This window comes from Sceloporus occidentalis, unplaced genomic scaffold (genome assembly GCF_023333645.1).
Source record: "Sceloporus occidentalis isolate IW3139 unplaced genomic scaffold, rSceOcc1.0.p SCAF_17, whole genome shotgun sequence".
Classification (NCBI taxonomy): Eukaryota; Metazoa; Chordata; class Lepidosauria; order Squamata; family Phrynosomatidae; genus Sceloporus; species Sceloporus occidentalis.
The window spans coordinates 5,967,683-5,995,378 of NW_028316997.1; the positions used below are offsets into that span (position 1 = coordinate 5,967,683).

Here is a 27,696-nt window from a genome sequence, read left to right on the forward strand (position 1 = left end):
TTCATTTTGGTAACTACCTGTATATCATCATAAACAGCAAATTGAAGTACCTTAAAGAGAGTTTATCTTACTTTATCGAAAGAAGTTTTTATGAAAATAAGCTTACTGGATTTTTTTTAAATGTACCTGAATATAATACACTAGGGCACAATTAATAATTTGTGTTCGTCATCTACTGATAAAAGCTATGGGTTTTGCATCCAAACTTATATAGACACATCACCTATATGCACACATGCAACTAGCTATACATAGGTTCTTACATACATGCAAAGTATCTAATTAAGGCATTTGTTTCTTGGTACATATCAAAATGTCTGTAACATTATTTCAAATAGCCTCAAAATGAAAATAGAAACATTATTCTCATCCCCAAATTCCTCAGACATCACATTCTATACTTCATTATTCAAAGCTGCCTCTAGACGATGTCATGCTAATAGCAGTAAAAAATATCCATAGTGATGTTGAAAGGTCAGTTTAAAAACCAAACCCATTTATTATGCTAACCTATTTGTATTCTTCAAGTGCCCAGAGCACAACGGTAAAAAAAAAAATATAAAATAATTTCCATGAAAGCAGATAGCTAAAGATCATTAATGTATGAAAACCCCGAAAAAGAGAAATGGGTCATTTGGGGAACAATGTTTAGCACCCATGAAAGGAGGTCCTTAATCATACTCACTTTCTCATAAAGGTTTATCAGGTAAAAGGTACCAGCAAATCTTTTTTTTAACCTTTAACGTTGACTTGGTTGGAGGTGCTCATGCCCACTTATAGTTGGTAGGTTACCAAAGGTCTAAAAATTATAAGATGTAATATATATATATATATATATATATATATATATAAACATGCCAATGTTCAATTCTGTTTGTCGTATGTGTTTTTTGGACAACTGATCTATATGAAGGCTGGATCCCTACCAAGAACCCTGGCCCTAGGAAACATTGTAAGGAATTAATGCCTTCTTGTGAATTTACATAGCAAAGCTAAAGTAATTCTAAAATTCTGTCTGGACTGGGAGTCCTCAAATGATTTACATGCTACCAACATTTCTAGATCATGTATAATAAAGAGGAAAGGTTATTTGATAGTTCCTAGCCCCAAAAGTGGTTATGTGGAATAACAAGAAACACAGAAAAAAATATCACCACCTCCTACACATACTTACACCTATGGGACCCAGCTATTTCCTTTAATAAGTGAAAATATATTCTGTTTAACTTATCAGCATTACCTGTTTACACATTCATAGGAATAAATCCATATCCAACTGTAAAATAAAAACAGACCCACAAATTGATAAATGTCTCCTTAGTATTAAAAGTCATGATGTTTTTACAGCTAGCCATTAGTAATTTAATGCATCAACAGCTTTACATCAGTGGCCAGTTACCAGCAATACTGTTTATAACTTAATCTAAAAAAATATAATGAAAACAAGAGGTCCAGTAAGACTCAGAACTATGAACAATCATGACCTGAAGCCTGTAATGTTAAAAATGATTAATGCAAAGATATATATTATACATGTCTTGCTACGCTACGTGCTGTGACCTGGTAAACCAAGGCGTGAAATGCTTTTTTTTTTATTAAGAGAAACTCTTGGACACTACGATTATAACAATGTTTATTATGTTAGGTTAAATATATTTTCCTATTTGTACATCCCTGGAGTATTATTGGTCTCCACTAGATTAGTTCAGGTATTATGTACTCTCCTGCAAATATAATACCTAGAAACAATATAGACACCACAATCAAGGCTAACACACATGGCAGACCTTTCTCGAGAATGTTCTCTCTCGAGAACTTGCATTCAAAGCAAGAGGAGCATTCCGCACAACCTGTATCTTCCATAATATTTTTATTAACGTCAAGAAACTTATCAGACACTGGCATATTTTTTTACTTTCATCGACAGAAAAAAATACCACATATTGTGTCAAAAATATACATTGGGAAATATTTCATTCCGGTTCATGAAATATTAACCTCAGATGCAGGGTATGGCAAGGGAAATATCACTTTGATATAATGACGGATCATTGTTACCATCATAAAGGTATTTATAATGCACAAAGATGTCCCAACGCGGACGTAAAGTGTTCATATTCTCAGTGTTAAATAAATGCACAATAATTAAAGTACCTTTATGAGAGGGAGAGAGAGGGAGAGGGAGAGAGAGAGAGAGAGCTTGTAGTTCTAGAACAATATTACAGTAAGTGGCTCCTTTGCTGGGTTAAGCAGGCAGTCAGGACCTGCTGCTTTCCCAAGCAGCATGTGGCAAGAAGATGGTTCATGGGGCCAAACACAATAAAGAATTCAAAATGCAGGATGAATCACCCAGTGTTCAATCCCAGCAGCCTCTGCATTCAATTTTAAAGCAGTAATCTATCTGATCTATTTCTAGAGTGCTTATAAAGGCAAATCCTGCAAACCCAGGGTAAATAATTGCTACTTATGTTTTGCTAAGCTTAAAAGCGGAAGTATCACTTTCAGAACTATACATAAGTTATTGTTCATAGCTACAGTTTGTGCTTTGTGTTAACCAATGTAATTATTTTCAATATATATTTGGTTTAAATGTTAGGGACTATTTAATGGAATCTGGGATCTGTAAAAAAAAATAGGTCTAGCATCTCAGTTCTTTTCTCATACCTCTCATTCCCAACCCTTGCAAAGGCTACCAGAACAAAATCAAGCTTTTGTAAAGAGCAATAGAGATATACTTAAGGAGGTATATACAGCAGAATATATATATATAAAAAAAATCTGCATACATGGCAATGTATTTGGTTCTTCTGGCAGTGGTGGAGTTAAGGGCATGGTATGGGTCATATTGACTCAATTTCGCGCTGTATTGTTAAAATGAGTACATAAGATGAATGTGACCCACATACATTACTAAACCACAGCGATATTGAGTCAAAGCCACAAATTTCAGATATTATGAACAGTCCTGATAAGAAGGACAAATAGTTCAATCTACATTCGGAAAAAAGGATTTGTAAAATAGATGTTGATAATATAACTCATTGTTCGGGGTCAAGAAGGAAGGAAAAACAAATCTCCTGTTCTTTAAACTGATTTGTATCTGGTTTATTAAATAAATGAGACTGCAGGGTGTTCTCACATACTAAAAAAACAACAGAAATCATCTGGTTAGATAAAGTGAACAGGATCACTACTGCTACAATGACATGCTTTTCATAATATGACAACAAATTATTTGGTACTCTTTACAGTTTCTTTTAATGAAAATAAAGGGAGATATCCTAGTTTTAAAATGCCTTAAACCCTTCTTCACCAGAATGCAAACATTTTTCATGTGACCACTCCCTTAGTATACCTCAAGGGGGATCATAGTACCGCCATTCACTGGCCTCATTAGCATAATGGAGACCCCTGCATTGAGGGCCTCTCAAGTGTGGGCCCCAATGCCGGCACCACAACCCTTTATACCATGCATACTGATAGGCCACTGCCTCACTGAGTCTGAGCGTCAGGATATGACATCAGTTTCAGTGATGCAGCTTGTGAGAACTGAAGAGAACAAAGAGAGAGCTCTCACCAGCTGGTGGACTGCCCCCTCCTGATAGGGGGGACATAAAGCAGGGGTATAAAAATACAACAAAAGGAAGTAAGAAAAAGTGTTTTTAATATAACAAATAAATTAAGACAAAGTAAGTTGGGAGGGAAAAAAGATAGCAGAAGTAGTAAAAGAGGGTTAATAAAAATAAAAAGATTAAAAAAAATAGAGCCCAAAATAGCTGATTTGGGAAAATCTCAAATTCAGTTGTTATTCCAATTTAGCTAGTTTTGCCTCAATTTGGCAATTCTGTTGCACATCCCTTGAAATTCTCACAAATCTTTTGCTAAGTGAATAGAACCTAGAATGTTTTATGTTATATGTTTATTGATGTAAAAAAAAATACAAAAGCTTTTGTATCTTTAGTTGTAGCTACTTATATAAGCTACCTTACATTAGGACCCTTAGCTCACTAGTATCCTTAGCTTAGTATCAATTTATATGATTTGTCAAGAAATTTAGGTGACTGACCCACAATTAATATTTTGGTCCCAAACATTTAAAATATTTCCTTAATAAATATGAACAAATGTATTCTTCAAAGAACCATCAGGAACACAGCTTTCACTAAGAATTGATTAGTATTTTATGAGAGATTCTGTTAGCTACTCTCTCGGAGGCTGATGACATCATGGGTCTATTTAGTGGGTCAAAACCACTTACTAAGCCTTAACAAATCATTAACAGTCATTCTAAACATAGTCACTGGCGTGATGGACTGGTAGTCCATAACAGCTGAAGTACCAGTTGTTATCTCTTCACAGATACAATGATATCGTTAAAACTGTTTCATTAGAAGTCTTCAAGAATTATGTATACCAGGAATTTACACCTTCACATACACTGCACCATGTGTGTGCTAGAAAATAAATCTGTGTAGGATGGAAGTATTTCTTATAATTATATTTTATAAATTATTCATAAGAGGTATAAAACTTTCAGAAGTAGAAGTAAAACACTATGTGAAAATATAGACACACTGATAGGAGGCGGCTTCTCTGTGTTATAGAGGGGAAAACAGATCTAGACACAGATGGTACAGGTTAATTTTTTGAGTATGCAAATATTATTCACAGTTCATTTTACAGATGGGTAGTTCTAAATGACTGCCGAATATGTTATTTTTTTCAACTTAATGTGCATGAGTTAACACAAAATAGTGTTTATAAAAATGTGATTTAAATATCATGCCACTTCATAAGTCCCATTAAATAAGAAATTAAACTTATTAACCCCTGTCACATTAACAATGCTAATTATGCTATGAGTGTTAAAGGATGAGAACAAACTAATGAAAAGTCAAAGCGTTTTTTTTCCCCCATGCAAAACTCTCGCAACTGTGGCATGCTAAAACATGATTTATTCAGGAGTGGATTTAAAACCAGAAAGGCAAAAATCTTTGGAATTTGACATTTTTTTGAAATATGAAAAAGGCTTATTTTAGCCAGTACTTTCTAGACAGTGAGCTTGTTTCAGCAGAGCACCCCACCTTTTGTTTTTATCCAAATAGTTAAGTGCTGCACTTCTTGTTATGTCCTTTTTACCCATTGTTCACCACTGAAGAATATGATGGAGGTATATAAATCAAATAACAACAACAATATTTAGGCGGCGAAAGGCTATGTCATGTGGGTGAGATTTTCTGCGGTGGGGTTATGGTTTTAAAAAAAAAACTATAGGTTCTTCCCATACTTCTTTAGCTCAGAATGTTTGGTGGCTACGATTGTATCAGAATCCCACAGTTTCACAGTTCTACAGCAAATCTATGAAAAAATTAGTTTGTTTAAAGTGGGAATTAATTAGGTCAATGAGACAAGTTTTTCCAGTGTTCTCCAGAAAGAACCAGCAGCTTTCTTTAAAGCTAACTCACTGAGACCCTTTTCTGACTTAATTACAGACCTAGTATGTAATAACATCAACTTAAAGTTGATATTAGGTAGTACTCCTTAAAATAAGTAGATAAATGTGTCTGTCTGTCTGTCTGTCTGTCTGGCCATGTGAAATGATGGAGAAAGTATGGTCTCTTTCTCCATATTGACAGAATCATCTCCGGAAGCATTTGCAATCTCACACAAGAATAGCTGCCAATATGCCAGGAGTAATAATTAATGGGATACAGTAGCAGAGACTTGTTGCAGGTATCACACAGTGACATGTACTAGAGGCCTTTTGTTTAACATTATTGTGAAAGGCACAGCAGGACTAGTTTAAATCTAGGCTTCAAATTGCACACACAATACAAAGTTAAAATGTTAAAGTAATTAGTGCTACAGAATCTCCTCGTGCTCTATAAATAAAATGCAATATAATTTAATTATTGTTGGGGGAGAGGGAATTAACTGGAAAAGCACCTTTAAGCCACTCTAGCAAGATGTATTTATATAAAACATAAAGGCAAACGTTTAAGCAAAATTTCCGTTTTCATACATTTCTTTGCGGGTATTATTTTAATTTACAAAAAAGCTTAACATACCCAATTAATTATAACTTCTTGTAGTTAAACTAAATTGAAGTTAAACATTTTTGTTTGGAAAAGCTCACACACTGTTACTTATATAAAGTGTATTTACCCATTGATACATTTTATTGTTATTAGGGTACAGTTAATTCTGTGTCCCCAGGCTACTTTTGTGGACTAAGCCACAAGGAAACCACCACAAAGGTATTAAATACCATAGATATGTATATAAAAAATAGTACTATGCTAAAGTTTTAGGCAGTGTGGAAAAAATGCAATAAAGTTAAAATTATTTTAAATATAGACATGTTAATAGTTTATTTGTATCATTTATCAAAATAGGTATGCTTGCACACAGTTTTTAAGAAACTAGCCATAGTTCTTCTGTGGATTTAGGCAGCTAGGTGGCTCAATGATGTTAAGATCAGGGCTCTGTGGCTATACCATCATTTCCAGGACTTCTTGTTCTTCTTTATGCTGAAGATAGTTCTTAATGGCTTTGGCTATATGTTTGGGGTTACTGTCATGCTGCAGAATAAATTTGGATCCAATCAGATGCCCCCCTGATGGATAATATCTGCCTGTACTTCTCATCATTAGGGAGACCATAAATTCTGACCAAATCTCCAACCAAATCCCCAACTCCATTTGCAGAAATGTAGCCCCAAACCTGCAATGAACCTCCACCATGCTTCACCGTTGCCTATAAACAATCATTCTTTTGTTGTTCTACAGTCCTTCAGCAAACAAACTGCCTCCTGCTACAGGCAAGAAAACCCGCTGCCATTTTCTGTATCACGCTTCCTCTGTTTTCATGAAAAGTTGCTTGGCCTTATTTGAATGTCAGAGGGATTTTTGGCCACAAGTCTTTCATGAAGACCACTTTTGACATTACTTCGCAGATCAGTATTTCAGGGGCCACTGTTTTTGCCTATGTTGAGCAGATAGCTCAGCATGATAGCAAATAGCACTGTTGGACATCTTTTAATCACAAAGGGAAGTAAGCATGATGTGTCTTGCATCTCCTGCACTAAGTTTCCTTGGCCAAGCAATACATCTACGTTTCTCAACATTGCCTGTTTGTTCTTCTTTAAAAGAGATTGGACGGAACATCTTTAAACCCCTGTGTGTCTGGAAATTTGTCTTGTCTTGCCATGGTATTCGACTTTTAACATTGAACTTGTCTTTAGCAACCTCACCTTGTTAGTGAGTTTGGCTGTTTCTCCTAAACAGCTGTTTCAGTTTAATTTGATGCTTGTGTTTTAACTTACATATAGTATATGGATTTGTACCAACAAAGGTACAAACCTTCACCAGACCACTAAAATTAAAGAGAGAGCTCCATTTACACTATAGAGAATGTTCCATGCCAGCACACCCTCCGTAGCACTTGGCTTTGTGCTTCCTTTTCAGAATAGCAACTGGAGATGACATCATATCCCATAACTAAGGAAGAACAGCCTCTACGGCAGTGGGTGCTGCCCTGTGACAGGTCTGGGGCAGCACCTGGCATAAATACGCCATTGCAAGATGGGCCGAATGGTACTTACCTAAAGTCAAATTCTATTTATAAACTATTTTAGTTGCTAATACTAGTTTGAGTAAGAGATGATGATATAAAGCATAGTGGATTTTACCTTATTACATTTTAAAGCACTTTGTCTATGAAGCGCAAATTATAACCCATTATGGCTAATGGCATCATCTTAAATTAATCTAATAATGAAAAGTGCACTGGAGGCAAAGATTGTTTCATTAGTGGATTGCTGATTCAAACAATTGCCAGGCCCAGACAGGTGATATTTTCATTGCTTTAACCTCTTGGTACTTTACTATTTTTCTAACATTCTAGGGGCTCTTGTATGTACACACCTGATTTTGTTTACCTTCAATGACCTAATGCCTTTATTGTAGAAAACCAGATGACACTGCATATATGTTTTGTTGGGTCATTTTAAGTTTCCCTATATGCCTTCACACATTTTATGATTTCTATTATTTTTAAATCTGTACCAAATATCCTTTCATCGTTAGCCCTCCCCTAGACAGTCATTCTGTCCCTTGGTATTACCATTGACTCTGACCTCTGATTAATCTCTTGCATTTATTCTTTTTCCCCTACTTTTTAACCCTTTCAATCCCCTATGGACGTACATGTACATCCTAAAAAAGCATCAAGGAAAGCCCTTTAGGACATTCCGTTATGCCCTTACTTATCTTCCACTGACTCCCTCCTTTCTTGTCTTCAGACACCTATCCTCCTACCACCTAGTTTCCTAGACTGACTCCTGCTGTGAGATGTCTCCGTTCTTACTCTTTAGTCAGTCTATATGTATGTCTAGTATTCCATTTACTTAAGTAATGTTGACATTAATATACAGTTGTGTGGTCAGGTTGTACCTCAAATATTTGCACTTTCCCACCTTGTGTAATATACCTCCACTATAGATTGTAAGCTCTAACTTGAGCAGTGCCCTCATTAAATGTTTTCCTCTGAAGTGAAATTGTCATACACTGTCCTGTTTCGCCATTGTAGAATACTGCTAAATAGAATGGTACCATATAAATCAGTTATTTATACTAATAAACAAGGGGCATAGAAATTAGGCAAAACAGTCACACAAACACCGAAAAATAGTTACCTGCGCACTATCCCTAACACCTGTGCTTATTTAGACAAATGGAGGTTTTTAGTTTCACTCCAATGGCCAGTAAAATGGAAGCTCGCCTGCCACGTCACGGCAAACCTCTTAGGCGAGTCCTACACTATACAATTCACCTCGCTGCTGTGAGCTAAAGGTAAAAATCTCTAATGAGACAAAGAGGAGTATTCTCTAAATCCCTACACATTTATTAGCCCTAAATATGGACCACATGGGGTGGGCGGCAGCAATAGCAACCTGGCTGTGAGATACAAAATTGAGACATAAACACACAAAAGAAAGCACTGCGCTCAAACTCCCATCATTCTTGGCCGGCAGCAACGGCTATAGTATTCATCATCCCAAAATACATAGAACAAACACCGGAAAATAGTTACCTGCGCACTATCCCAAACACCTGTGCTTATATAGACAAATGGAGGTTTTTAGTTTCACTCCAATGGCCATTAAAATGGAAGTTTAGAGAATACCCCTCTTTGTCTCATTAGAGATTTTTACCTTTAGCTCACAGCAGCGAGGTGAATTGTATAGTGTAGGACTCGCCTAAGAGGTTTGCCGTGCCGTGGCAGGCGAGCTTCCATTTTAATGGCCATTGGAGTGAAACTAAAAACCTAAATTTGTCTAAATAAGCACAAGTGTTTGGGATAGTGCGCAGGTAACTATTTTTCGGTGTTTGTTCTATGTATTTTGGGCTGATGAATACTATAGCCGTTGCTGCCGCCCAAGAATGATGGGAGTTTGAGCGCAGGGCTTTCTTTTGTGTGTTTGTGTCAAAACAGTCACACAGCATGTTCAAATGGCAATGTCCCATGGTTCCCAAAAAACCTTGGTTTCTTGTATTAGCACAGCAAAAAATTATGATGTAAGCCGCACTGCAGATTTCAGTTTAATAACAATATTGAATGAGGAAATGTCCAGGATGTCTAGACAAAGAGGATTTTAATATTATTTCCTTTATGTTCTTGTATTCAGCTGAATAACCGTGACATTGTACCAGGGACTGTAATATTAAATCTAGGTTTGTAATAACACTACTAATAGTATTTATTTCCCCAAACATGATTTTTTATTGATATATTTGGTCATGGGGTACTGATGGGGTACAGAAAAAAGGAGGGAGAGTGAGAAATAACATATCTGAATGAGCAAAAGTAACAAATACACATGCATTGCATACGATGTTGTTATTGACATAATACAAAAATAATAATAATATCGCATTTGCTCGATTATAAAACGACCCCCCAAAATCTGGATTTTAATTTAGGAAAAAACAAGAAAAAGCCTGAATATAAGACTACCCTATAGGAAAAGTTTTGTTTGCCAACCTGCCCCCCATTTATGCACATCTGCCCCAGGCTTGCCACTCTGCCCCCAGAAATGCCTTATACACCCCTATATGCCTCCCTACCTCCAGAAATGTCTTTTACCCTCCTATATGCCACTGTCCCCCATGATATGCCTTTTAACCCCCTATATGCCACTCTGCCTCCAGAAATAAAAGGCATATAATGGGGCACAGTGGCATATACAGGGGTATAATGCATTTCAGGAGGCAGAGTGGCATATAGGGGATTAAAAATAGTGGCATAAAGGGGGTTATCATTACAAACCTTTAAAAAAAAAAGCTAAAGACCCACCTCTTTTTGTCAAGTATTCAGTCAGCTTATCTGACCATCAGGAACTCTTAATTTATATGTCTGTTTCTATATTTGTAAAGTGCTTGAATTGCACACTAAATGTCATTATGTATCCCAAAGAAGGGCTTTAAGAGCTAACCATGGAACGTGGTGGCTGTTTAGATACCTGTCAATTCACAGGGATCAATTCTTACCAATGAATTAGATGTCAAAATGCCATATGAATGGGAACTAAAAGATAGACATAGTGCAGGACAAAATAAATAGAAAGAGACTGTTGAGTTCCAATGGAAATCAAATCATATTTTAAAGCAATTTAGTTTTTGGAATATGTAGTTGTATGAAAAATAACAGAAATTATTGCATATTAACTTGTGATTCAGATATTGAAAAATGTATGGATCATTTCTTTCTGAATTTTACTTCCTCCTCCTTCCTCCATACACCGTTTTCTTTTACTAACAATTATTAAAAATAACAATTACAAATGACTTGTCAAAACGAGAACTTAATGCTTTTGATGGATTTGAGATATGAATAACAACCGCCATAATGAATATTTTAGAGCAAGTGGTAGGAACGGAATGTAGCCATAAAGTGATCAGGCTTGGTTATATAAATTACCACACGATACAAATTGAATTTGAAGAATGGCAGATCACTGTACAAGGTCTTGATGAATAAATGAATGGATGAATAATTGCAGTATCTCGGCGGGGAAAAAAAGCCTTCATGAAACAAACCAAGTAAGCCAAATGTCAAATGGGAATAGAATTCATTTCCAAAGGCATGTTTGACTGGAAATCGTATTTTAATAGCAAAAAGTCTCCTTCATTGATGTTATATGGAACCTTTTACTGTGGTTATCTGATTTTACATTTCAGATTGTTTATAAGCCTCGAGTATTAGACAAATGTGTGACCTAATATTGAATTATTGTTTTCTTTTTCTTTTTTTGCAGCAAATCCTTTTTAAATTTATAAAAACCATGGAATTATTAAATAAATGGTAAATTGTAGTTTTGAAAATGTGTTAATCACAATCAGCCAGCTTAAATTGAATTACTATAAAAAGTGTTACGAATACATAAACATATATGCATTGGCTTTATTTTCTAAAAGCCCCTTTTGCATTTGTTTTTATTACGTGTAGGGATGGGGCATTTAACCTGTTGGTAGTAAGTGGGTGACCTGGAAATGCATGCCACTGGAATAGATGCCTCTTACTGTTTTCTTCTGGTGCTAAGCTTTGTCAGAGTCCATGTAATGGTTTGTTCCACAATGTGGTGCTCTCTTTTTAGAGCTTACATATTATGACACAGTGAGTAGGCATCTGCAGTGACGTGACTAGGTCCAGGGTGGCAAGTCCAGGGGAGCAACAGCCCCTTGGGCAGTCAAGACCCTGATGTCATGCTGCACAATGGAGCGGTTACAAGGGAAACCTTTGATCACCCCAACTGGCCTATTTACCTTATGGAGGCTGTGCTGGCTCAGCACAGGCTCCATAGACTTCATGAAAGGCACGCCAGCATATAATGTCATATCCCAGCATTCCATTTCTTAAATGTGCAGAGCCTTTTATTGTAGTGGAGATGCTAAACACAGAGGTGAAGGCAATTGGGGGCACTGCCCAAGGTTGTGCCAAGGGTGGCCTCAAATGTAAATCCATCCAGCTGTTTACCTCGACTCACCGCAACCATGGACTGCATTATGCATCTTGTATCACATTGGACATTTACTTCACACAGGGCTAATTTGAAAATGTTCATCTTAGGCAACAAGATACAATTGCTTGGCTTTATACCTGTTCATAATGACAATAAAATACACAGTTTTTTTTACCTGATTAGGTTACTTATACTGGTGCATTTGTGAGGTGAAAAAAATCAATGCAAATGTTATCAGAACAGTTCCATCAGAAGACTAATATCAGTGAAACTCATAGCTAAGCCATCATTTTCCACTAATGCTGGACAGGATCTGCTGAGTAAGAACAACACCTTTGCTTTCACCTCAGCCTTGAAGGGTTCTGTTGTCACTTCAGCTAATATTAAATGAACTGAATTAAAGCCATAGGGAACCTACTAAAGTAAAACATCTGATCACATCAGCTGTTTGCAAATCGACCCCCGAAGTCAAACAACTACAGAAATGGCTTTAAATGCTTTCATACAATACATATCTTGCAACTGAGAAAAGTCAGGCAATGATAGATAGATAGATAGATAGATAGATAGATAGATAGATAGATAGATAGATAGATAGATATTGGTCGACAATGGGTGTGTAGTTAAAAAATAATCTGACGTGGTCTGCCTGGGTTCAAACAACCACTGTTTTTATTGCTTGATGGAAATGCTGGGTAGTTAGTCAATTCTTTAAACAAGCATTGAATGAGCTTTATTGTCTGCTAGCTGTTCTTTTTTTGTGCTTGTTCATGAATGAGAGGACTAACAGTATCCTCTGCTTGACTGCTTCACCAAGTCCTAATGGTCAATATCACAACCTATCAATCAGAACCAATACTTTTATTGGAATTGGTTTTTAAAACACTATTTCATTTAGTAAATGTCAAACAAATCAAGCGGGCACTCAGAGGATCACCTTTTATTGGCTTTGTGTAGGGAACATCTGAAGGGCTGTTGTCCAGTTCAGCTGCTTAAAATGATTTTGATGGCAGAAACTGAAGAGGGAGGGCTCGCTCTTTGTATGTTTTCAAAAGACACCTTTGTGAGAACAGCTGTGTTGTGATAGTGTTTGTCACCTCTAAATTGATCCTCATGAAATGAACTATTTGCCTTATTTCCAGCTTGGCTCATTGCAGTGCAACTGCTGCAATTTTATTTTCATTTTTTAAGCTCTGTCTCTCTATTGAAGTGGAAAAAGATAGATTGCCAAGCAATGATGTGCTTCTTTCCCCATTTTGCCCAGTGTGACTTGGCTCTTAGATGTCTGTTGCTCCAGTGACGAGAAACAATAAACAGCAATTCGTGCCCTGAATGTCTTTCGTTATAAATACAAGTGACGGCCTCTTGTCAACTGATGTGTAAGCCATCAATGAAACACAGCTAATTAAGGCAAACCAACCATCCCCCATAACAGGAATAATTAGCCCTCACAGGGTCTAATGGGCTCAGACATTTCATTGTTTTTTCATCTGTTATGAAAAAAAAATGTGTTATAGAACATAAATGCATTTTAAATATATAGACTCTCGTGGACCCTGTAGAAGCAAACAAAAGCTCTCATGCAATAAACAATTACAATTGTTATCCTCAAAGAAAATGAAGTCTTCTCTTGGGTTTGAAATTAAAGGGAAATTATCACTTTATTGTATATGATAAGAATATTGCATGGTAGGAAATGCAACACTGAGATAGGATGAAATCTTAAAGAGGTATACTAAGGTTACATTATATCAGTAGTACTGTATTGGCTCTAATATAGACCGCACCCTTAAAGGTTGGTGCTATTTTAAAGAAAAAAATATTTTTTAAAGAAAAAATACAAATTAGTGGAATGGTAAAACAGTATTTTATCTAATGAACAGGAATACATTTGTCAGAAAATTTTATATACAGATAGAAAACCAATAGCCATTTTAAGGCCCCCCCCTTAATTCATAATGCACCTTACTTATAGATATGCCCCTCTGCCCCCTGATATACTACTCTGTGCCACAGATATGCTTTATGCCCCCTAGCAGTGCCACTCTGTCCCCCAGAAATACCACTCTTACTTCCTAGAAGTGCCCCCCCCCCCCGACTTACCAATCCACCCCCAGGCTCCCTAGTGTCTAGCGCGGCCAGCCGGTGGACATCTGCACAATGCGTGCAGGCAAACTTCGCTGCCGGCACTTCCGCCGGGGCTTCTATGACGAAGAAGCACCGGCCGAGGTGCCAGCAGCAGTGGATGTCTACGCGCATCACCGCAGCCGGTGAACCTCTGTGCGATGCGCGTAGACAACCTCCGCTACCGGCACTTCCGCCAGGGCTTCTATGGTGTAGCACCGGAAGGTCATGTCACGCCAGGGCGTCAGCGGAGGTTGTCTAAGCGCATCGCGCAGACGTCCACGGCTGCAGGAGAGGAGGATCCAGGTCCCCTGCAGTGCTGTGGGGTATCTGGATCCTAACCCTGCTGCTTACCTGCAGCAGGGATAAATGAAAAAGAAAAATAACACCCTCCCGGCGCCCGGAACTACATGTCCCGGACGTCGGGCAACACGAACTGTGCATCCCTGCGCTAAACCCTGAAGATAGGTTGCACCCCCACTTTAAAGACCTAAAGGGTCCTATATTCTGGCCAATATGGTATTTTCTTAATAATGGCCTTCATGCTCTGCCATATCCTTCTCTGGGTATCAATACATTTGTTAAAAAATGATATGCGTGTTAGACATTCACTTTATATGTACTTATCCTCAGCATAACTCATGCATATATGTAAACAAAGGCATAATATCTGCACTGACAGACTGGTTTCATCCCCATCTGCAAAGGCTGCTTAAGGACCAGTACTTTTTTAAAGTGTGATGCCTTTGGTCACTTTAATAAAATGGAAGATTAATAAAGATTAGTTTTAATATGACATGTGACATTGGCAGTCTATAGTCTCTAGATGTCAAGCACCAATAACAAATTAATGTGAATGTATAAAAAAATATCAGGAAATACCTGTCAAATTGCTTGTGGGGAATATTCACTAAAGAGAGGCTGCAAAAGGAGTTTGAACATTTTAGCTCCTTGGTGCCACTATGGATGATCAAGGTCAAACCCCAGTAAATGTGTCCTGCAAGATATCAGAGATGGTCCTGCAAAATTCATATGTATTATGGGAGCTTTTTAAAACTCTCCTTACTGATATAAGTATTCATTATAAAGGGAAAGATCTTCTTGTGTGTTAAGGCAATGTGTGATAAATCTACCTTTTTCATGAATAGACCTCTGTATGTGTTGTACTTTGCAAATTGGTTTATTAATAGGACCTAATTTGTACAATTGTTTTCAGAAGACAGGGGTCAACAAATTTGGTTTGCATCTAAGAGCCAGGAATTTGTTTTTCCAATCATGTTTTTTTCACATATTTAAAGTTTCGGTCATATTATTATTACCTTTGATATATTAAGCACTAACAAATTGTCCTGCGCTGTTTATATTGTCGTATGTCCCCCTGTCCCTTTTGTCTTCTAAGGCTCCACCATCATATGTCCTCTTCATATTAAATGTATTTCATAAGGAAGAAATATCTTGCATTTTAAAGAATGAAAATATACACAAAATATATGTAATAAATAATAGAAACCGTTTTTTTATAAATACATTGATCAATACATTAAATATTTGTCAAATATGTAATAATGATAATTCATTTAATAAAGAAATAACTAGTGAGAAACATTAATCCATTTAATAAGATAATAAATTAACATATTACATTATTGGTAAATTAATTTAAATAATTGATACATATTAAATTGCTAAATTATAAACTGGGGAAAATTGGTTTAATGTCCAATAAATAAAGTTGGTAATGCACTGGTATATCATTAAACATAATAGAAATAACCTGAACGAACATCTGTTCTCTGTTATATCCTAGGTGCTTGCACGTGTCATGTGACCCCGTGCAGCGAACATGCGTCAAGCATACTTAGACTTCCGAAAGTACAGTCCTCTAGAGTACACTCCACAGTCCAGAGCTTCTAATAAGGTTGTACATTTTTATTTTGACATTTCATAAGTCACAACAAGCAGGTAGGATTTTACTAAACAAAACAAAACACCACTGGGCACAAATTACAGGTGTTACTCTGTGGCATGTTAGTATTTATGCCTTTAATCGGTTATAGTCCTGGGCTTGAGTGGGCTTAGTCGTAACAGTCTTTTTGAGATTCCCACTTAGACAAGGGGCCAACAAGCGAGGCCGCTGCTCAATCGACCATCCTTCTCTGCCAGCAATCCTGTCAAGATGAGGTAGTCCTCAACATCATCTGCCTTTTTATGCAAAAAGTCAATAACATACATGTGGTACCCCTATCCACAATGGAGGTAGCTGCACTTGCTTGTAGAGTTTGCTGCAGCAAATCTGTCTTCATGATGGGTCTCTACAATAGTTCCAATTTCTGCAGCAGGTGGGCAGCAGTAGCCTGTCGCCGATCTGTGCTCTAAATATATATATATTTACGTTTGTGTGTGAATTAAGAGGGTAAGTGAACAACTATTTATAGATTTGGATTGATCGATTTTTGCTGCTTTCGTATATCGCAGGCTGCTATATTAAAATATATGTAGTATAACATTACAATAAAATTATTTACCCTTTGCTAGCCATGATTACTATGCGCGATCACTAATTTATTTGATTTATGGTGTTATAACACCATGAATGCTTATTTGTTATTTTTGGTGAGGAATCAGATTTAGACTTTACGTCATCAGTCCATACACAGTTTAATCCGAATTAAATACTGATGTAAGGAATGCTAAATTTAACATTTTCATTAACTGATGATGTCAAATGTATATGAGAGAATCCCACGCCACATCCATAGTGAGAAAATGCAATTCAAACAGTGGCTAATCTTATTGTGTTGCATACTATACTTAGTAAACAGTGTCCAATTAACAGCTAGTCTTCATTATGCACCGCTGATGCAAGATGAGGTCAATAGCACACAATGTTAAAATTAATCCATTTACCTGAGAATTGTGTTTCTGGAGGTTAATGGACTCATTTCTTCACTACATCTATCTGTATCATAACATATAACATTATTTCTGGTTTTGAAGCACTGCAGCAGTATACATCGATCAATGACAAAAAGCCAGTATTTTAGAGTGTTCTAGTTGAGTAAGCAGGGACTATCAGAAGTTGGCTAAAAGCTGTAGAAACCAAACAAGCAAAATCCTAAAAAAAATATTTCCTACAATACTACTCCATGCACAGACCTTCACAAATGTCTTGGTATGGTATGATAAAGATCTCAAGAGTCAGAAAGTTACCACTGTTTGTGTGTGGACATCTCACAACTTGAAGTGCTGAGCCTTCCTTGGTTTATTTGTTATTAAGGGTCCTGGTGGAGCCCGGCTCATGCACCTGTTGAGGTTTTTGTGCTGCTGACCACTTCTACTATTGGTATGGAGTATATGTTTTTGCACAAAATGTCATCATTTTTTGTACACTTTACCTTGTTGCAGTTCGTCTGAATCCCTTCATCACAGAAATTTCACAGATATGAATATCTTCATTATTATTAGAATAAAACATTTTTCGGGGATTTTGCATATGGGATACAGGCTTCCTAGAGTATATCATTGTTAGGAATACAACCAGCTCTGTTCACAAAATATAATTTTCTGCTTCGGAGTGCAACATATTTTTGAAAATTTTTATTTTGAAAAATACATTTACAGATCCTCTTAGATGTTATAATTAAATACTGTATGTCTGCACATAAACACATGGTGTGTAATTTTCACAAAGACAATGGCACTTTTAATATAGATGAGCCAACCCAGATCTCAACCCGAGGAGTGGGTAATTCCTTTGTGGGATCATGCAAAATTGCATGACACTGCCACATGTTTGCTGCTAATGTTAGCAGATTTAGATATTTTTTCCATCTTACATTGGTTTTAAAGAATTTAGAGGTCTCTTCTGATTACTTCTTATGACTAATAATGTGGTTCTTCTTCTTGTTCTATACAGTATGTTTGGAAGGTATAATTTACATTTATAGAAAACGTTAAACTGGTAAGATTCTGTTGTTTTACCATTTGATCAGGTTATGGCATGTGTGAAAGGAAATATATGTACATATAAAGGTACAGACAGTAATAAATACCTTCACATGAAGATAATGATAATGTAAAGTAACAGCAGCTATTTAAACAATATCTGTTCTTTCAAGCTTTTCTTCTGCAAATACATATGCGTATTAGGGCAACAATGTTAGATAATACTGTAACCACACATAACTATATAATTGTAAATGCAAGTTTCTGTGCTCGCATACAGGCCAATAAAATAATTGTACAATATATATTATATAAGTATATATGCCCATCATTAAAATAACATGACCTTTTTCTCTCTTTCACCGCCCCCTCTCCTTCTCTGTCTCTTTTTTTTCTTTATTTTCACACCTCAAAACACACAAAAACACTGTGTAGCAGCGCCTCACCACATGCAAACAACATTGTCACTGCTCCACCCCTCCTGCACATAACACCTTTGAGTAGCCCCTCTACTCACTGCACACAGCACCACCAGCATCTCTCTTTTCTGCGCACAACATAATCGGGCAGCCCTCTCTGCACACTGCGCTATCCAGAAGAGCCTTGCTGTCAATTCTCAGCCACGCACTGGTCCAATCATACTGCACTTTGTATTAATTCCCACCCAGCAAAACTGACAATTGCCATGGTGACAAAGCTTTTATATGCATAGAGGGAGATGTGTATTCGCAATCAGGAGAGAGGAGAAACGCAGTGTCTCTGTCTCATTGAATAAAATGTACTACACAAATGTACAATGCTTTGTCCTTGGCATCACATGGGTGAATTTCACTTGTAATTGAACTGCAGGCTCTATAACAATTGCATTTTATGGTGTGCTAAATTCACCATTTGGTGTAAAGTTCAGCGCCTAAATAATCTTTATCCACTACTGGCAGAATCATTAGTTATCCCTTACCTGCTACACTTTCAAGATATTTAGAACTACATAAAAATAATACATTAGATTTATCCTTAGTTGCAATAGAATGATTAGGACAAAGCAGAAACAGAGGGGTTTTTTTCCAGGTGTAAAGTAATTTCTGCCAAACATTCTCTAATTACGGTGAATTATCTGCCGGTTTTACCTTTTACTTTCACAACATGTGGTATGTACAACATTTAATAATTGGACTAATGCTCTTAATCCAAAAGAGGACTTTTTCATGTTCTCTTGAGAAACCACTCTGCAGGTTGGCTTTGTTTATTAAAAAAAAAAAAAAAAGCAAGTAATTGATTTACAAAGTACAAAGGATTGTTAAAACATGTTTCACAGTATGTATATGCCTTACTCTTGCATTCCTATGTGTTTGTATTCACATAAAGTATTATTTCCAGGCAGCATGTTGAACAGGATAAAGCAACTATCAAGAAACCATCTGGTATAATGCAAAATGAAGCACTGATATAACTGTTTTACCATGATTGTTCCCTCTCAAACTCAAGAGGTCAAGTGCTGTGTGTTATGAACTGGACAACCTTGTAGAAATAAGAGAAAAGTTGCAATATAATTCTTTAATTGCGCTTTACTTTTATTTCTAGTTTTACCTGTTATGAGCATACCTGGGAACTCTCTGGGTTTCATCCAGACACTCCGACTGCTGATACCAGTCAGACAGCAACACTATGTATCCAAACTCTCAATGCATTATTCCCTGTAGCCCAATTAGTCATCAATAACGACACCTCTAGTTTACATTTTTATATAAATATGATGTGAACACGTCTACTGCTTGAGAAGTTTGTTTTGGTATTATATATATTACATTTAACTGTTACAATAACTTGTTTAAAGGATATCTTGTTCATCATGGGAGAGTATATATACTATGTCCCTATGTGTATGAGCACTAGCCCTATGAGCCCTTGACGTTTACATTTTTTCTGAATTTTATCCCAATGGTTCATTTACCCACAAATGTAAAGTAATTCCACAATTATGTTTTGCAAGAACATGTGTCAAAATATAATTTTGGTAGCAATTTGGCATTATTAAAAATAATTGAAATAATTAGAGACATTTGCTATTCAAAGACTTTTTGTCAAATCACTAAAATCCCTTTTTGGCACCAAGAACAAAATATTTATTTGTTTAACTCCATGTGACAATGAAAAGAAGAAAACAGACCTAACTTAAATGTTGACTGTTCTTCAATTGGTTTAATCATTTATTTTATTAGCGTTGAGCATGCACAGTTCAAGCTCTTGTTTCATATTCCTAAACATAATTTTAAAACTAATCTGTCTATTTTCCTGTTTCAGATAACTCTGCTTGGACCAGTGACCTTGCAAATATGGGAATTTACATTAAGCCTTCGCTGTCTACCTACTAAAAAACCTTTTATATATTGGAATAAATTATAAAGCATGTGCTACCAACGTGGAAGAAAAACACTACCTTTTTGCGTGATTACTAAACACAAGCAGCTTTTCATAAAGTGACTATTTCCTTATAACAAGAAAAAAACAACAAGAAAAAAACCTTGATTTTGTATAGCTCAAAGACTTTACAATTTAACAATGATAAGAGCAATGTTGCTAAGAATAAACTTCCTGCTTGGACTTGCTACTGCTGCAGTGGTGCAGAATACACAGAAGAAAGTAGACTGTCCACAGTCGTGCACATGTGAAATCAGACCCTGGTTTACACCAAAATCCATTTATATTGAGGCTCTCACAGTGGATTGCAATGCATTAGAACTGTACAACATCCCAGACAGGCTACCTGCAAACACGCAAGTCCTACTTTTACAAGCCAACAACATTGAAGAAATTAAAAACACAGATAATTTCCCCGTGAACCTCACGGGATTGGATTTATCTCAAAATAATTTATCTTCGATGGTCAATATCAATTTCTCCAATGCACATCAAATACTTTCAGTGTACATGGAAGAAAACAAGCTTGTCGAGTTGACCGAGGGCTGCTTTTCTGGGTTAAAAAATTTGCAAGAACTCTATATCAATCATAATTTCATATCTTCAATTTCACCAAGCGCGTTTATCGGGGCGGGTAATCTACTCAGACTTCATCTTAATTCAAACAGATTGCAAGTGATTAATAGTAAATGGTTTGAAGCAATGTCAAATTTAGAGATTCTCATGATTGGTGATAATCCAATAATGAAAATTGAAGACAGGAATTTTAAACCCCTTATCAACCTGCGCAGTCTGGTTTTAGCAGGAATAAATCTTACGCAAATACCGGATGATTCCTTCATAGGACTTGACAATTTGGAAAGCATTTCTTTGTACGACAACAAATTTGTTGAAGTCCCTGCAGTTACTCTTCAAAAGGTTCTGAAGCTCAAATTTTTGGATCTAAATAAAAATCCTATTAGGCGAATACAAAGAGGAGATTTTAGAAATATGATACACTTAAAAGAGCTGGGAATTAATAACATGCCTGAGCTGGTTTCCGTAGATAGCCTGGCCATTGAAAATTTGCCAGACCTCAGAAAAATAGAAGCAACCAATAACCCCAAACTGGCATATATTCATCCCAATGCATTCTACAGACTCCCTAAACTAGAAACACTCATGCTTAACAGCAATTCACTGAGTGCCCTATACAGGAGTACAATAGAAGCTTTGCCAAATCTTAAAGAAATAAGTATACATAGCAATCCCATCAGGTGTGACTGTGTAGTTCGTTGGATTAATATGAATAAAACAAATATTCGTTTTATGGAACCAGATTCATTGTTCTGTGCTGATCCTCCAGAGCTTCAAGGTCAGAACGTCAGGCAAATTCATTTCAGAGAAATGATGGAAATATGCCTTCCATTAATTGCGCCTCAGAGCTTTCCATCTGATGTGGATTTAAAGTCTGGTAGCTCAATTTTCTTACATTGCAGAGCAACAGGAGAACCAGAACCAGATATCTATTGGATCACACCATCGGGGTCCAAACTTTTACCCAACACAGCTTCTGGTTTATTTTATGTCCACTCAGAAGGAACACTGGAAATCAGCAATATAAGTGTTTTAGAAGCGGGGCTTTATACCTGTGTGGCTAAAAACTTGGTTGGGGCAGATTTAAAAACGATTATGATCACTGTAGATGGGTCATTTACCGGGAATATTAATGGCTCTCTGGAAATTGATATTAAAGAAATACAAACCAATTCAGTCATGGTGTCTTGGAAATCTGAATCCAAAATTCTCAAATCTAATGTGAGGTGGACCACTTTTCGTAATGATGAATTGAACAGAATTGCTCACAGCGTTCGAATGCCATCATACGTCAAACAATACAACTTGACACGTCTCAGCCCACTGACTGAATACAAAATTTGTATTGATGCTCCAAACATCTACCAACACATTGAAAAGCAATGCATTAACTTCACCACCAAAGGGATTGATAGAATAATGAAACACAATGAATACATCAATACTACAACTTTGATTATAATTTTGGGAGGTCTTTTTGGAATTATCACAGTGGTCTGTTTTTTCAATTATACGTCTGTATACTTGAAACGTAATTTGGATGGAAAGCTTATTGGGAATACATTACAGACACCAGCATTTGCTTACAATGACCTTTATCCTTCTCTATTAAGTCTTTGGAACACAGACAATGAAAGCACAGCTCTTGAAGTGAAAGCCACTGTTATAAAAGTACCATCTAACATGCCATAAAACATCATTCTGACAGAGCTTAATTTATGGAATACAAACAAGCACAAGGTTCTAGTTGTGCTACTTTATCAGCAGGAAGATGTTTTTTTAATAAACAGTGTGACTTCGCTGCTGCTCTGAGAAAAAAGTGAAAACAACTCCACATGGGATCAGCTTAAAACATTTTAAGGAACTGGCTTTACAGTAGTAATGTTAAATTAACTAAGAGTTTCAATAAATATAACGTTGGGGGAAAGTACAGCCCTAAAAAGGAAAATGGACTTCATTTGACAAAAAAACAATAAGAAGAAATAGCTTTCTTTTATGTATTTTATTGTTTTTGATTTGTTGTTTTGTTTTATTTTATTTTTTTTTACACATACTATAGTTTAACTGAGCAATACCTCCTCCTGTGATGTATTACACATTTTAGCCAAGAGTTTTGAAGTGATGAGGAACTAGATTTGACATGTGATCTTACAAAATGGACATATCTATGTAGTAGAAGCAGTAAATATGTAAATCCTTTTTTATGGAAAAAAAAATACATTTTTTGATTAAAATAATTTTTTTCTTGTCCCATGACTATTTTGTTAAGAAGTAAGATTATAAAATTGCACTCTGAAGAAAGGGAGAAAAAAGTAATTGTGTTACTTGGAGGGGGGCATACCTATTAAATGTATTACTTTTTTGAATTTGGGTATACCTACAATGTATTAAAACCAAAAAATAAAAAGATTTTAATTTGTGCACAAGTTAGTAACACAAAAATTTCCAGACAATATCTGTGTCTGCTGGCAGAACATAAAACTGGCAAAATAAGTTTTTCATTCTTTATCCGTTGGTAAGCAATAAGTGAAATATTGAATGGTTATATTTGAATATATTAAAAACTTGTCCAACATAATAATTGCTCCATTTTTACATGAAAACCAAATGAGGGCTTATGCATGCAAAACAATCCTAGTGCAAATTTAAAAATTGGTCCTATTACCATAGCAACAAATTTTGCTAAATGATCCATACAATTCTTTGCTATAGTGATATAGCCTCATTTTAAACATTGTGCCAAAATCACTTTTTGTATATAATCCCCATTTTGTTTAAGTAATTAAATGATGAATTATTATTTATAACATAAACATAAATTATGTTAAATGTCAGGGTGGTTTTATTACCAAGACATGTTATGCACATAGAACATTTCCAACTGATTTATACATTTGACATAATAATAAAAATTAGATATTATATATTAGGTTTTTATACTTTGGAAAACAACAATATTAGTTACATTTGCTTTCTTACAAAAATCATAAATGAAAAAACAAATTAAGAAAAAATATGTTAATATCCTGCAGAGACCATGCTTATCTTAAATGAATATATTTAATCAATGCACATGAACATATCTAGCATTAAACTGGATAAAAACGGGGGAATATATTTAATTAAGAAGTGATAAATATATATATATATATATATATATATATATATATATATATGTGTGCGTATGTGTGTGTGGCAACTTAGACTACAGCTAAATAACATTTTACACCTCCTAGTCCTCCTATTCAGTGTGCAGTACCCTACAGTACCCATGGTCAGGGCTGGACCGTCGATGACCTGGCAGTCCTGGCACTTTAAGGCATACGCAGCCTCTGGCCGCACGTTGCGGCAGATTGGGTGAGTGTGTGGCAAGATCACCTGACTGGGCCTGCCCGTAGTACAAATAAAAGAATGCTTTGTCATAATTGACCATGTGGTTAACATTTCAATGCAGGTAAACATTTATAATATATGATTGCAAAGATACATGATAATTAAGTTTAATTTTAATTTTGAAAACAAAAATACAGCACTGTCTAAAGGTACTTGGCAAACCATTGTCTTATGCCTAATATATATATATATATATACACATACATACTGTACATAGTTGTACATGTTACACACTTGAACAGCCGATACATGGGCAGTCCTCCAACTTGCCGGTCTTGCTGGGGTTGCAGGCGGGAGCGGGCGGTCAGGCACTGTACCTGTGGGTCCCAGTAATCCCGCGCAGTCCCAAAAGGCTGCAATCTCGCTGCTCCCTTACAGTGTCTCCTCTCTTGCTCCGCCCAGTCACGTGATGTGATGTCACTTCCCGTGACTCTGCCTTGTTTCTGGGCGGAGCAAGACAAGAGACGCTGTGAGGGAGCAACTCGAGGGCAGCCTTGCGGGACTGCGCGGGAAATCTGCAGTTCAGGTAAGGAGGTGGGCTTGATTGGCCACAAATGTGGCAGGAGCGGAACACCCACATTGCTGGAGCGGGCGGGATTGGGCAGAAAATCAGCAGGAGCGGGATTAAAAAAGCAGTCCCGCGCAGGGCTCTACAACAGGTCCATAATGGCCCACATATATATATATATCAATATATGTAAGAGATGCTGGGGTTTCTAAATGCCTATACCTAGGTAGACAAAAAGCTTAAATGAAAGAATAAAAAAAAAAGAAGGTGGTTAACTGTGAGATATTTTCTGTGCACAGGTTACAGGCTGAGTCTCAGATTCTTTGCAACAACTCCATAAAGAACTAATCATTCTTCACTCACTTGCATCTGTAGCCATACCAGGGGTAAGCTGCAAACTATGGTATGGAGCTTCGCCATTACGGTAACTGAGAAACAGACATACTCTGTCACAGCAAGCAATCCATGCCCAGTCTTGAAAGATTGAGTACATTGAAACAAAAAAAAAGCAATTAACCCAGAGGTAGAGGTGGAATGTATACCTATCCTTTGTTTTACCTATCCTTTCCTGAAGTTTCTTTGCATTGGCACAGACAGGCCCGTGCAAACATCTTCTGTAATACTATCACGTATAAGGAAACATATTTAAACATAAAATATATAAAAGTAACCCCTAATAACTGAAACATTATACTCTCTTGCTTTGAAGATTTTACTCGTATATCTCTTTAAAAGAAAACAGTTTAGAATAATACAAGTTCCTTTTTATATGCTGGGTATGGCTTGTAGATGTTGACCATTCATAATAACAATCCATTCTGTTTCTTTTAGGAGAAGAAAATTAGCTTTAGTTCCAGGTCATATTTTTGTCATGCTATCATGTGTCTTCTTACTGTTTTTAAATAAATCAATATTACTTTATATCTCTGCAACAAAATGGTCTATGTTTTAATGCTATATTAAGCACGTTATAATTCATCCATTTATTGGTCTTTCCAGCAAGACACCAACCAATAAGGCTTACATATATAATGCCTAAAGCTAATATTCAACACTTAACATTTAAATCTCTTAGAATTTCCCTTATTCCAAGAACACAATTTTAACATAGTTGATGAATCACTGCTGTGCACGTAGTGACATTAGAATTTATCAGCTAGACACATTCATCAATCATGAAATATTTCAGTACCATGGACACAGCTTTTCATTCTAAGCTATTTGTCAGAAACAAAAGGGGTGAAATACGACCTATTGCATTGCAGGTACTGTATAGGTCAGCAAAATCTGTTCATATGTCTTGAATGTTTCAATTTCTATTTCCAAACACATTTAATATTTTGTACTTGATGCCATTTAAACAGGATAAGTCAACGTATTTTAGTCAAGCCATGTGACACCACAACTTGCAGAATATAAAATAACGTGTATAATCTCTCAGGGATACATTTTAAGAAAGGCTATATATGCACAAAGAAAAGAACATTAGGAGTAACCACAAGTGCCTCTTGAATACATTAAATGAATGATACATGGCATTCTGTTAATGCTACGATTTACTACATTTATATTCCTTCAGAACAGTATGTACGTATCTCATGTGTGATTCATTCCTGTTTGCATTTACGTTTCTTTTATTCTAGTAAAGCATGTCCTTCTCCATTAACACAGTTAAGTGGATGAAGCGTTGTCTAAGGGGTATAGTATGTATTAACAAAAGAACAAGCAAAATAACAAAGGTATTTGTACCTTTCATTTACCAAATGCACTAGTAAATGGAGAGCCGACTAAAGTACCTGATACTCTGACATTTTACTGATAGCACCCATCAAGATAAGGATCTGATCCAGGTCAGAGGAGGTGTTACCAAACATTGATAATCTGACACTTCATTCTTCTCTCTTAGCCTACTATCGGCATTGCACAGGTGTGGACTGTATATGTTTTCTGTTATTTAGCCTTTTTTCCTTTGTTGTTAGATAATAAATATTTCACCTTTTGAAGACATGCAAGACTCCCTTTTGTCATTCTAAATAATACTAACCAAGGCACATTTTTTTCATTTGTGTAAGAAAATTACACTTAATGTAAGTAACCACATTAAGATACAATCATGTATCACTAAACTGTATTACTGAAGATATATTAGCTTGTAATAGATAATACAAGGTACAAGCAAATGATGAGAAACAGACATACTAAGAATTACAATTATATGATGTTTCTTGTAACTGCTCTTATATATTGTAACAGATACTTACGGACAGAACAGTTTTCAGTTTTTCTTTATATTGATCAAAAGTCTGGATTTGCTTTGTGTGTACAAAAACGACTCATATTCCAAGACAAAACTCTGAATAAACAGCGCTTATAGAGGAACAAGAGACCTATTTGAAAATGCTATTTTGGTCCAAGTATACTCCATTGTTTATATCCATGATAAAAGGGAGCAACATAAAAAGAATGGTAATTTATGTAGTGCATTATTCTCCAGCTGTCTAGCAGTATACAAAGCTAATGGTCTTCCCGCTATTTATAAATCACCAAGAGTAGTATGAAATATATATATATATATATAAGGGGTAGTAGAAGTATTATTAAACACTCATCTACAGACACCAGACAAGCCAGAAGGCTTGTTTTTCCCTCAGAAATCTCATGGTGCTTTCACAACTACAAGGGATTCTGGGTAGGCACATGCAAATAAGGT

General features: G+C 36.1%; 2 protein-coding genes across 2 annotated transcripts in view; one reads left to right on the plus strand and one right to left on the minus strand.

Moving 5' to 3' along the window:
- The window catches only part of LOC149302781 (mitochondrial inner membrane protease subunit 2-like), a 484,643-nt gene that overhangs the window by 282,113 nt on the left and 174,834 nt on the right, over window positions 1–27,696 (minus strand). The gene's annotated exons all lie outside the window — the stretch shown is intronic.
- Window positions 20,651–22,777, plus strand: LOC149302782 (leucine-rich repeat neuronal protein 3-like). The gene has a single exon (XM_089482171.1). The coding sequence runs from the start codon at window positions 20,651–20,653 to the stop codon at window positions 22,775–22,777; it is 2,127 nt and encodes a 708-aa protein (XP_089338297.1).